A 12,696-nucleotide genomic window follows, 5' to 3' on the forward strand; every position below is an offset into this window, starting at 1 on the left:
CGGTTTCCGGCCGGTGGTAGTGCACCGGCTTCCCGGAGACGTGTAACGGACGGTGGGAGGCAGCCATGGCCGAGAGGAAACCTAACGGTGGCGGCGGTCCCGCCAGCACCTCCTCATCGGGCACTAACTTACTTTTTTCCTCCTCGGCCACGGAATTCAGCTTCAACGTGCCCTTCATCCCAGTCACCCAAGCCGCCGCTGCCTCGGCCTCCTTGCTCCTGCCCGGAGGTAGTAGGGAGAGGGGAATCCGGTGGGACGAGTGTGTGTGGGGAGGCGGGTGGGGGCGTGGGGCGACGAGGGTCGGGTGGGAGGTTTTCCTTCGTGTGTACCCGACTCCGGGTAGCTTGCCTGGGCCATCAGTGATCAGGTTTGAGTGGCCCGGGGGCTTTGAGATATCCCAAGCGGGGGTTAGATCAGGAGGCTTGCTCTTCGTCCAAGGAGCCCTCTGTCCCGAGGGCTGGCCGCTCCACGCTGGCACTGACATTACCCAGTTTTTTGTTGAACACCTACTGGTGTGCTAGGGAATGCAGAGAAGTTAGTGCTTCTCAACTAGGATGCGGCAGGAAATGTCCTGGATGGACAGCTTCCCTCTCCTGGGATAGACTTGTAATATTTGCAAAGCAGAGGTACAGAATGCAGTACTCATCTTTCAAGACAGTGCTTCCCTTTGTCTGAGAAGCTTTTTCTCGTTCTCCTTGGCCCCCATTCCTATGCTCATCCTAGCTCTTTCACTTCTTTACTATTGTCTAGGGGTATTGCTGTTTAATGATTGTGTGGCATAATACAGAGTATGGTATTTGGGAGCACAGACTGTGTTCCAGCCCAGGCTCTGCCGGTAACTTGCTCTGTGACCTCAGGCATGTTACTTTACCTCTCTGTGCTTCACTTTCCTTATCTGTACGGCCTCATAAGGCTGTCAGGAGAAGTGAATTGATTTTTGTAAGGTGCCGAGTGTAGTGTCTGGCACCTAGTGTTATGTAAGTGTCTGTGAAATCAACGTATCTGCCTCTGGATGCCGTGTACATGTTTCTTGAATGAGTATCTGAATGACTAAATGAAGGAATTGAGAAATGATGGGAGGGGAGGAGTCTAGGAGATGTTTTGATTTGAGTGTCTGAATAGATGTTGACAAACATCTGTTGAGATAGTATAGTAAAAGCGCAAGAAGGGAGACGGTTAAGGTGACAGATTCATTTCCAGGCTTACTAAGTTTGAGGTGTATGTGGTTGAGCTGCCAGAAGTGTTGAGGAAGCAGTTGGGTAATAGGTTCTGGAACACCTGAGAACAGTTTCGGTTTGAGACAGAGTTGCGAGTGTCACAGGTGTACAAGTGCCCATTAAAGTTGTGGGTGTCTTTACCAAATGTGTCCACGTGTAATCAGAAAGTGCCCCTGAGGTGAGCTGGTAGCACGTTGAGATCAGCATTTCATTTACGATGGATGCTAATCAGAAAAAAGTTTCTTAGATCAGGTTGATCCCAAGTTGTCTTAAAGGAAGAAGGATACCACAGAGGTTTTCTCCACTCCATGTTTTTAGTTGTTGAGAGATAAACTGAGAAATACAGACAAGTGAGGTCCAGGCAGTTGAAGAGAGAGAGTGGGAACTGAAATATATCTGAAAATGAGAATAGAACCAGCAGACAAAGGGCTTTGTGCAGGAGGTGATATTTTATTTTTAGTTACAAAGAAACAACTGAGAGGAGTATTTTAAATAGTGGAGTATCTTAGTTAAATTGATGTGTGAGGAATATAATGGGAGCAACCTAGAAGCTCAAGCCAGAATCTCTGTGAGCCAAGTGGCCTCCTTCAGCAGAGGTCAAGAAGGATCCTGGAGCTTGAAAGGCCACTCGGGAGCAAGGATCACAGCGTGCTGTGTGCTGGGTGTGGGTCCTCTGTTGGGCTCTGTGCCTCCAGCAGCAGGAGATAAGAGGGAATGAGACTGGAGGAGGAAAAGACGAGGGAGAGGAAAGTTTCTACAAGCTAAGGTAAGGGCTTATAAAAATTTAGTAAGGAAGAAGAGGCTGGACTTTTTAGGTCGTGTAGAGGAAACATGCTTTTTTCTTTTCCTTTTTAAGATTTTATTTATTTGTCAGAGAGAGAGAGTGTGTGTGCACGCGGGCACGCATACACACGCCCACAAGCGGGGGGAGCAGCAGGCAGAGGGAGAGGGAGAAGCAGGGAGCCCAATGAGGGACTTGATCCCAGGACCCCCGGATCATGACCTGAGCTGAAGGCAACACTTAGCTGACTGAGCCCCTCAGGCGTCCCAGGGAACAGGCTTTTATTTTACAGCTTGGTCGCAGAAGAGAAGATAATTTGGGGTTGATAGTACCTGCAGTGAAAATCATTTTTGGCAAAGGGAAGTGAAGAGAACGTCCTTTGGTTAGAAAATGAATTTTCTCCCGATTTGACATTCTCTAAAGGCTAGTTACCTGGATGTGATACTGTGTGATTTTAGGGATGGTAATAAATGGTTGACCTACTTTGCCTTGGGAATACAAATGCCACATGTTCATTTGTACAATGAGTGCTTTGTAGTAGGTAGCAGTCCTGAAACACACCCTTCTTGTCAACACAGTCATATCTGCACTTAAGTTGTAGAAATAAAATTATGTGTAATTTGGTAGTAGAATAATATTTGAATTATTTTTTTACCAGGAAAAAATGAGATATAAACATTGTAGATACAAATTTCATTTCCTTTCTTGAAAACATCCTTAAACAAATAGATGTGATCTATATATATTTACAAAATAAATACTTAACTGTATTTATTCAAAAAATGTAAAAGGTCATGTACCAAAGTGATTATCTCTGAGAGGTTGGCTTATGAGTGAAATCTAATTTTTCTCTCTTTTTCTTGTTTCTTATTCGTATTTTCTGGTTTTTCGTTTTGAAGAAAAAAAAAGGTTTTCATCTTTTTTTTTTTCTGTAATGCAGAAATAGAACAATAAAATAAGGTACAGTTGCTAGATCTGCCGTGTTGGATCCTCTCTGCAGAGCCGTAGACGAACCTTTAAACCGTTTGCTCTCCCTTTCAGAGGATTCCACGGATGTCGGTGAGGAGGACAGCTTCCTCGGTCAGACTTCGGCTCACACGTCTACCCCACAGACATTTAGTTATTTCTCTCAGGTATCAAGCAGTAGTGATCCTTTTGGGAATATTGGACAGTCACCGTTAACGACTGTGGCAACGTCAGCTGGGCCCTCCGCATTCTCCAAGTCCCCTGCTGCTCTCCCTTTTACAACTGGACCCCAAGATGGGTTGAATGCGTGTTCACCGCCCATTTCGAAGGCTCAGTATGGTGCTCCACCTTCACAGATGGGAATGAATGCTTACCTGCCTTCTCAGCCGGGTAGTCTCCCTCCTTCCAATTTTGGGAGCCCACCGCAAGGAGCACCCCAACAAGGACACAATCCGTATCGTCATACCCCTGTGAGCAGCAGGGCCAATCCTTACATTGCACCACCGCAGCTGCAGCAGTGCCAGACACCAGCCCATCCTGTCCATCCTCCAGCCCCGGGGCCCCCTGTGCAGATGTACCAGATGCCTGGAGGATCTTTGCCACCGGTAGGAGACGTGTTTTTAAATCCTAGCTATTCACTCTGATTTGTTAATCTGTCTGTCATCTTAGCCCGTGTCTTTTAAAACACTGCACTTCTAATAATCAGTGTGATGACAAATTATTTTCAGAGGCCCTTCTTTGTAAGCTACATGCTTACAGGTAGCTTGTCAGGGGCACCTGGGTGGCTCGGTGGGTTAAAGCCTCTGCCTTCGGCTCAGGTCATGATTCCAGGGTCCTGGGATTGAGCCCTGCATCAGGCTCTCTGCTCTGCAGGGATCCTGCTTCCTCCTCTCTCTCTCTCTGCCTGCCTCTCTGCCTACTTGTGATCTCTGTCTGTCAAATAAATAAATAAAATCTTAAAAAAAAAAAGGTAACTCGTCAAATGGTTCATATATTGGTTTATATTATCAGTGTATGAAAGTAGTTCTTGATTTTAATGAGTTAACTACATGTCAGTATTCCCAGATTTTAGTGTAAGAGATCAATAATAAATGTCATCTGGGGACATGTGAGAGTTGAAGCAATTATGAACAGACTGCCAGCTTCTCACTTTTTAATTATTCTATTCAATCAAACCATTCAATTACAGGAACTAAAATTGATTACTCCAATAATTTCTTTTATTTACATTATGAAGTTTGGGTCTAGACAGTCAGATTCTCTCTCAGGAGGGTGATGGAACAACATTTGCATTGGGTAAATTTTATGAAATTCCCTTATGCTCTTTTCCCAGCTAATTGCTCAACTGACTTCCACAGGGAAATCACCTGAATCAAAGAAATGGAAGTGATTAAAAGGAAGAATTAAGAACCCAACCCAGTGTGGCAAGGGTAGCAGTATTATCGTTAGAGTATAACCTCACTTCTCTCTTGGGGATAGAGAATGGGCTCTGTTTTATTGTTTAATTTAAATCCTTTCAACATGTAAACTCTTGGCAATGTTAGATTTCAGCATATTGGAACATAACTGGATCACAGTGTGCAGTATAGTTAACATACTAGTTTGCTGATTAAACTCTTGAAAAGATATCTAATTTAAGAATTTTAAAAGTGTAATTTCAGACTTAAAGAACGTTGCAGGGGTCCTGGGTGGCTCAGTTGATCTCAGCTAAGGTCTTGATCTCAGTGTCGTGAGTTTCAGCCCTGCATTGAGCTCTGTGCTAGGCATGGAGTCTACTTAAAAAAAAAAAAAAGAAGGGGCGCCTGGGTGGCTCAGTGGGTTAAAGCCTCTGCCTTCAGCTCAGGTCATGATCCTAGGGTCCTGGGATCGAGCCCCGAGTTGGGCTCTCTGCTCAGCAGGGAGCCTGCTTCCCTTCCTCTGCCTCTCTGCCTACTTGTGATCTCTGTCAAATAAATAAATAAAATCTTTAAAGAAAAAAAAAAAAGAAGAAGAAGAAGAAGGAAAGTTGCAAAAATACAAATAGTACCCTGGTACCCTTAACCCATGTTTATCTGTCATTTCATCTTACCCCATTTGTTCTGTCGCTTGTGCACACGTGCAGTCACACGCATTTGGTCATCCTCTCTCTCCTGTTCTCACCATGTATGTGTGCAGTTGTTTTGGGAAATACTTGGTCAGTTGAATACATGATGACTCTTTACTCCTAAATATTTTCATGCATATTTACTTTTTTTTTTTAGATTCTATTTATTTGAGAGAGTGTGCAAGAGAGAGAGCACAAGTCAGGTAGTGGGGGAGAGGCAGAGGGAGAAGCAGACTCCCCACTCAGCAGGGAACCCAATGTGGGACTCGATCCCAGGACCTTGGGATCATTACGTGAGCTGAAGGCAGATGCTCAATCAACTGAGCCACCCAGGCGCCCCTTGTACGTATTTTCTAAGAGTAAGAAAGTTCTTTCATATAAGTACTGTACAGTTAACACCTCAGTAGCTTTAACACTGATACATTCCAAAATGATTTTCAATTAAAAAATTTTAAAATCGGGGCGCCTGGGTGGCTCAGTGGGTTAAAGCCTCTGCCTTCTGCTCGGGTCATGATCCCAGGGTCCTGGAATCGAGCCCCGCATCGGGCTCTCTGCTCAGCAGGGAGCCTGCTTCCCTTCCTCTCTCTCTGCCTGCCTCTCTGCCTACCTGTGATCTCTGCCTGTCAAATAAATGGATAAAATCTTTAAAAAAAAAGTTTAAAAAAATTTTTTTTAAAATAGTTATACTCTGATTTTAAATGTACTTCCAGTACAGAAAATTTGGAAAATGTAGAAAAGTCAAATGATGAAAAATTGTCTCTCTGTAACCCATCTTTTCATTTTGTTATATGTCTTTGTTATATTTTTTCTAGACAAACATATTTCCATGCATATTTTTTAGATGTTAACTTTTTTTTTTTTAGATTATTTATTTATTTATTTGACAGACAGATCACAAGTAGGCAGAGAGGCAGGCAGAGAGAGAGAAAGGGAAGCAGGCTCCCTGCCAAGCAGAAAGCCCGACGTGGGGCTCGATCCCAGGACCCTGGGATCATGACCTGAGCCGAAGGCAGAGGCTTTAACCCACTGAGCCACCCAGGTGCCCCTAGATGTTAACTTTTTCCTACAACATTTGTAATGGCTCTAGAGAATTTCAGGATTTAAGTAACATAATTTATTTAATCAGGTCTCTGTAAGACCTGTTTTTCTTTGAAGATTTTATTTATTTGACAGAGACACAGCGAGAGGAGAGGGAACACAACCAGGGGAACACAAGCAGGGAACACAAGAGTGGGAGGGGGAGAAGCAGGCCTCTCACTGAGCAGGGAGCCCAATGCGGGGCTTGATCCCAGGACCCTGGGATCATGACCTGAGCCAAAGGCAGACGCTTAACTGACTAAGCCACCAGGTGCCCTTCTGTAAGACATTTAGATTGTGTCCAGTGACTTTCTGTTATACATGACCTATTGTGTACATCTTTATAGGTAAATTTTTACTTGTTTTTGTGTTAAATCTTTAGGGTGAGTTCTTAGAAATGGAATGGTGGGGTCAAGGAATGTGCACGTTGTAAAGATTTACTAAATCATAGAAGACACACTGCTAGGTTGATTTCTGTGAAGGTGCTAATTTACTTTGCCATGAGTTTGAGAAAGCCCAGTTTACTTTTAAGACTGGTGTTGGATTTTGTTAGATTTATAAAAAAAATTTTAGTTGCTTTCAGGCCTAGTTATTAAACGAAACAGTTGTCTAGAAATACATGTAGGATAATCATTACTGATGTCACTTTGGGTCCGAGGCATATATGGAATTGTTTCCTTGGACAAACATCATAGTTCTCTTTTTTTGTGTCCTCCAGATTCCTCATTCAGTGCCATCAGGGTTGACCCCTCCAACACAACAGCAGGCCCTGCCTAGACCAGCAGGTCCCTCTGTGCAAGCGCCATCTCCTTTTCTACTTCAAAACCAGTACGAACCTGTTCAGCCCCACTGGTTTTACTGCAAGGAGGTAGAATACAAACAACTATGGATGCCTTTCAGTATGTTTGACTCTTCGAACCTTGAAGAAATCTATAACTCAGGTAAGTACTGATCATGTACAGATACATTTGTATCTGATTTTAGGAAGAACAGAAATAAAGAGTATTTATCCACGGCTTATTTTTTGTGAATGTCAAATTCCTTAGTAGTCCCTGTAGACTCCACCAGACTCGGTGCCTTAAGACAGTGATATGAACACAAGTCCTGAGTTATTTGAGCAAGGTTTTTATTTATTTATTTTATTATTATTATTATTTTTTTAAGATTTTATTTATTTATTTGACAGAGAGAGATCACAAGTAGGCAGAGAGGCAGGCAGAGAGAGAGGAGGAAGCAGGCTTCCTGCTGAGCAAAGAGCCCGATGTGGGGCTCGATCCCAGGACCCTGGGATCATGACCTGAGCCGAAGGCAGAGGCTTCAACCCACTGAGCCACCCAGGCGCCCCTTGAGCAAGGTTTTTAAAGAAATGTTTTAATAATTTTCTTCTTTGTTTAAAGGTGTTTTAAGTTAGAGAAATAGACTAGTTCGCATAATGTGGGTGTCAATTTTTCTATTTCCCTTATTCATTTGTAGCTATTGGGCATTTATAAAACATCTTTGGAACTCTTGTTCCTGAAGATGCTCTGAAAAGTGTTCTGTGGTCAGGTGAGTTTTGGAAATGATTTAACCCCATTCACCTTTTGAGATAGTGCACCTTAAGGCTCTCTGAGAATTGGGAGTATAGAAATATGTGTATTTATCCTGATGATATTTCTTTTTTTTTTTTTTTAAAGATTTTATTTATTTGTCAGAAATAGAGCATGGGCACAAGTAGGGGGAGTGGTAGGCAGAGGGAGAAGGAGGTTCCATGCTTAAGCAAGGAGCCTGATGCTGGACTCGATCCCAGAAGCCTCGGATTATGACCCGAGCTGAAGGCAGATGTTCACCGACTGTACCACGCGGGCGTCCCTTCCTGATATGCACCATGGGACTTAACAATCACTTGTTAGGGGCGCCGGGGTGGCTCAGTGGCTTAAAGCCTCTGCTTCGGCTCAGGTCATAACCCCAGGGTCCTGGGATCAAGCCCTGCATCGGGCTCTCTGCTCGGCAGGGAGCCTACTTCCCCCCCCCCCGACCCTCTGCCTGCCTCTCTGCCTACTTGTGATCTCTGTCAAACAAATAAATAAAATCTTTAAAAAAAAAGTCACTTGTTAATACCCCCTAGAAATATACTTTATGGAGCATTGCTGCTTTGATTAAAAAAAGAAAACCTGGCAGTTATTTGAATTATTTTGTGATTTTTTTTTTTAAATGGTCATTTTTTTTTTTTAAAGATTTTATTTATTTGAGAGAGCACGTGTGCATGTGCACACGCACAAGCTGGGTGGGGACTAGAGGAAGAGGGAGAAGCGGACTCCCTTCTGAGCAAGGAGCCTAGTGCAGTGCAGGACTGAGTCCTGGGACCCTGGGATCATGACCTGAGCTGAAGGCGGAGGCTTTACCAGCTGAGCCATCCAGGAGCCCCTTAAATGATTATGTTTTAAAACTTCGCTCTGGCTGTTTTTTTCTTCAGTTAAGAAGAGTCGTAATTTTGGACAGCACAAATTAATCTTAAAATTTTTTTTTTTTTTTTTTTTTTTTTTAAAGATTTTATTTATTTATTTGACAGAGAGATCACAAGTAGGCAGAGAGGCAGGCAGAGAGAGAGGAGGAAGCAGGCTTCCTGCTGAGCAGAGAGCCCGATGCGGGGCTCGATCCCAGGACTCTGAGATCATGACCTGAGCCGAAGGCAGCAGCTTAACCCATTGAGCCACCCAGGCGCCCTTAAAATTTTGTTTTTAAACAAAAATGAACTTAGTTGTCTTTTAGGATCAGCCAATCACCATATTCATTATTTATTACTTTTTAACATGCCTTGTTACTGTTGGGTTAAAATGTGAACTTTGTGCCCCAGTCCAGCCAGACCCCGAGAGCGTGGTTCTAGGCACGGATGGAGGGCGCTATGATGTGTATCTCTATGACCGAGTGAGGAAGGCTGTGTACTGGGAGGAGGAGCCCACTGAAGTGAGACGCTGTACTTGGTTCTACAAAGGGGACACGGACAGCAGATTTATTCCCTATACAGAGGAGTTCAGTGAAAAACTAGAGGTATGTGGGCTTATTTCCTTTACCCATTTCTTTAAAAAACATAGGCCTTTGTATATATTGGAGCCTCCTACAACACCACTCACAATGGAACCGACTTAGAGCAGAGGGAGAGAGAGAATGTGCGCACATGTGTGTGTGTGAGGGAGGGGCAGAGGGAGAAAATCTCAAGCAGACTCCCTGCTGAGCTTGGAGCTTGACTTGGGGCTTGATCCCAGAACCCTGAGATCATGATCTGATCCCAGAACCTGGAGTTCGTGACCTGAACCGAAATCATGAATCAGTAGCTTAACTGATTGAGCCACCCAGGTGCCCTGAGAGCTGGCTTTATTGATAAGAGCTTGTTTTGATCCTGTTCACAAAGAGGATTGCTTTTTAAGTGGTGCCGTTGTTCATGAGATGCTAATTGTGGCCTCCCTGTCTGAAGATAGACTGTTTTTCAGGGACATATCACAAATCTAAAAAGGTACTCGTAGCAAACCTTAAAATCAACTTAGTCTGCTGGGATCTATTGTTAACAGCAATTGCCAAGCATATGGATGCTTTTCAAATTACTGTTCAGTAGAAGGCTTGAGATTAACTTCTGATTTTTGAAAATAAGTAGAAAACAGAATAGGAACACATGTCTCAAGATTTACTAGCCATTCTGAAACTACTGGGTAATGTTTTACATAATTGTGTTAATTTCTTATGATTAGTCTACTTCGTGGTTGAATTAAATGTTTGAAATAAGTTAGGTGAATTCAATTTGCATACATGGAAATGAGATACAGAACTCTGTAGTTATTATTGTTTAATGTTGTAGTTATTAAAACTTAGATAACCTGTTCTAACAGAAAACATTAAAATAATACTATGTTATCGGTAAAAGGGGCCTCTAAATTGTTAACCTTTCCTAGTTCATATTTTGAGTAGCTTCAAGTAAGGACTAGATTTTATGTTTTGTTAGGAGCTGACAGTCAAGTTTAGCAGCTAACTATTAATTATTAAATTTTTGTTGTGCTTGATGTAATATTTAATAGAGATAAGAAAAAATTAAATCACATTAATCTTAATGTGTCATCCTTTCATATTGAACCCTTATATTTAAAAAATATTTTCTTCAACAGTTATCTATCCATATATATATGTATATATTTTCTAACATAATAGTGTAGATTTCTTGTGGTGTATTCTGTTTTTTAAAAATAATTATAAATGCATTTTTTAAAGGGATTTTATTTATTTATTATAGAGAGAGCATGAGCAGGGGGAGGGGCAGAGGGAGAAGCAGACTCCCTGCTGATTAGGGAGCTTGACGTGGGGCTCGATCCCAGGACCCCAAGATCATGACCTGAACCAAACGCTGATGCTTTGCCTACTGATCCACACAGGCATCCCTATAAATGCATTTCTTAGGTATTATCAATTGTACCTGTTCTGGAAATACTAATCTCTATAATAGTGACTCTGAAAAACTTTTATAACCAAATTGACACTGAAAGATAAATGTCGACCTAAAGTAAGACAGAGGTTAGTTGGGGAAAGTAAATTGGGAAAGAAGCTTGTTGAGAGCACAGGGTTCACATTTTTTTTGTTTCAAGCTGTAGTAAAAAATACATTTGACATTAAAATTTAGTATACATATTTTATACACACACACATACACACACATATGATGATAATTTAATTATCAGAAATAGTCATGTGTGGTAACAGACTCTCTGGGGAATAAAAGCCCCTGATTTATAGAATTTGCTGATTTCCATGATATACATACTCCCTCCATGGCCAACTTTGAGCTACCAACAGGACGCTAGTAGCCACAGTTGGGAGGAGTTGTATTGCGTGCTGTGAGCTGCTGTGAGCCTGCTCTCACACACCACTAAAAACAAAGGCCTGTAGAGCAGTACTTAGACTTATCGGGTGCCACTCTGATATTTTCTGTTTCATCTGAAACACTGATTTTATAATCTGTTACTCATCATCATCCACAGTTTGAAAAACACTGATACAAAACAGAGTCAGAACCCAGTTAAGAAGAGCAAAGACTGAAAAGAAGGCATTAAATTAATTTTGTTCTTGGAAATATCATGTACTGGGAGGCACCATTCTCCTAAAACATAATCTTAGTTATTTGAATGAGGAAAAAAATGTGTAAAAGAATGCTGATATCTGTTGCATAATTTCAGACCGAAATTATTAAGCAAATGTATGCTATAATTCTATAATTTTTGGTCTCTCTGGTAGGGCCCTATGAAGGTATAACATCCCAAGTTTAGTCCTGTTATTTTGCAGCTAAGGCACATAGTCTAAGTATAAGGTCTAAGCAGTTTTATCTCAGCGGATTCACTTTATCTCAACCGTGTTGCAAATGGATGATGCAGGCTTTGAGGGTGGGACAGCTGTCCACGGACTGACCATCGCAACAGCACACGGCTGTTCATAATCTAGGGAGATCTTAGCTTCTCTTCAGCATCTTTCATGGTGCTTAAACCAGATCAGGGAAGATGCAGAGGAGGTTAGGAGATGAGAAAGCCGATGAGAAGAAGAGAAGCAGACATATTTCTCAAGATCGTGTAGGTGATCCTGCACTATCAGAGCACTGAGACAAAACAGAGGAGTTCGAAACAGAAAACACCTTCTCTTTGGTGATGACATGACTAGGTACATAGAAAGTTGGGAGAATTTTTAGAAATACCATTAGCACTGCAAGTCTGTAGGTATAAAATCAACATATACGAATTAATGGCATTCCTATATAATAGAAATAACTCACTAGACGGAGGCGCCTGGCTGGCCCAGTTGGTAAAGTGTGTGACTCTTGATCTCAGGGCCGTGAGTTCAAGCCCCACACTGGGTGTGGAGCTTACATTTAAAAAAAGAAAGGAAGAGAGGAAAGAAAGAAAGAAAGAAAGAAAGAAACTAGCACCCATAATAAAAAATATAAAAATAAAAAAAGAAGAAGATGCTATTTATAACATTAACAAAACTATAGGCTATGTAGGAAAACGTCTGACAAATACCTATGGGAACTTGTGGAAGCAAAATATAAAACAGAATTGAAATAAAAGGTGATCTCAAGAAGTGGAGCTAAGTATGTTCACAGATGCACAGTTAAGATGTCAGTTCTTCCCAAATTATTTTATAAATTGTATGTAATCCCAGTCAAAATTACATCAGAGTTTTTAAGGTAAAATTTGTAAACTGCTCCAGAATTTTATATGGAGGGTCAAAGTGTCAAGAATAACCAAGACCCTTTAAAAGAATGCCATGTGGAAACTTGGCTCTACCAGACAACATTTATTCTAAAGCTGTGGACTGAAAGGGAATATGAAAAAGTGCAAAGAATTCTTAAGGTAGTGAAACTTCTTTCTTTAAGCATTTTTACTTGTAATCTTGCTTTTAAAAATTATAAATAAATATGGTAAAAATTATAAAAAGCCAAGTGAGGAATAGTCAAAGGGATAGAGGCTGGTGGAGGGGAATCATTAATCAGTGACTGTCCAGGAGACAAAAAGAAACTCGTCTATTTTGACATGATTATCAAATAATTATTGTTAATAATT

General features: G+C 41.7%; 1 protein-coding gene across 4 annotated transcripts in view; it reads left to right on the plus strand.

The window, feature by feature from the left end:
• Positions 1 to 12,696, plus strand: part of LOC111144908 (SEC23 interacting protein) — a 41,389-nt gene continuing 28,693 nt past the window's right edge. For all 4 annotated transcript variants that reach the window (XM_022499506.1, XM_022499505.1, XM_022499508.1 and 1 more), the window contains exons 1-4: positions 1 to 228; positions 3,040 to 3,569; positions 6,843 to 7,065; positions 8,958 to 9,151. In XM_022499506.1, coding sequence (XP_022355214.1) covers positions 66 to 228; positions 3,040 to 3,569; positions 6,843 to 7,065; positions 8,958 to 9,151 — 1,110 coding nt within the window. In that variant the 5' untranslated portion in view covers positions 1 to 65. The remainder of the gene's footprint in view (positions 229 to 3,039; positions 3,570 to 6,842; positions 7,066 to 8,957; positions 9,152 to 12,696) is intronic.

The sequence above is a fragment of the Enhydra lutris genome, unplaced genomic scaffold (assembly GCF_002288905.1).
Source record: "Enhydra lutris kenyoni isolate GAN:26980312 unplaced genomic scaffold, ASM228890v2 scaffoldscaffold12, whole genome shotgun sequence".
Lineage (NCBI taxonomy): Eukaryota > Metazoa > Chordata > Mammalia > Carnivora > Mustelidae > Enhydra > Enhydra lutris.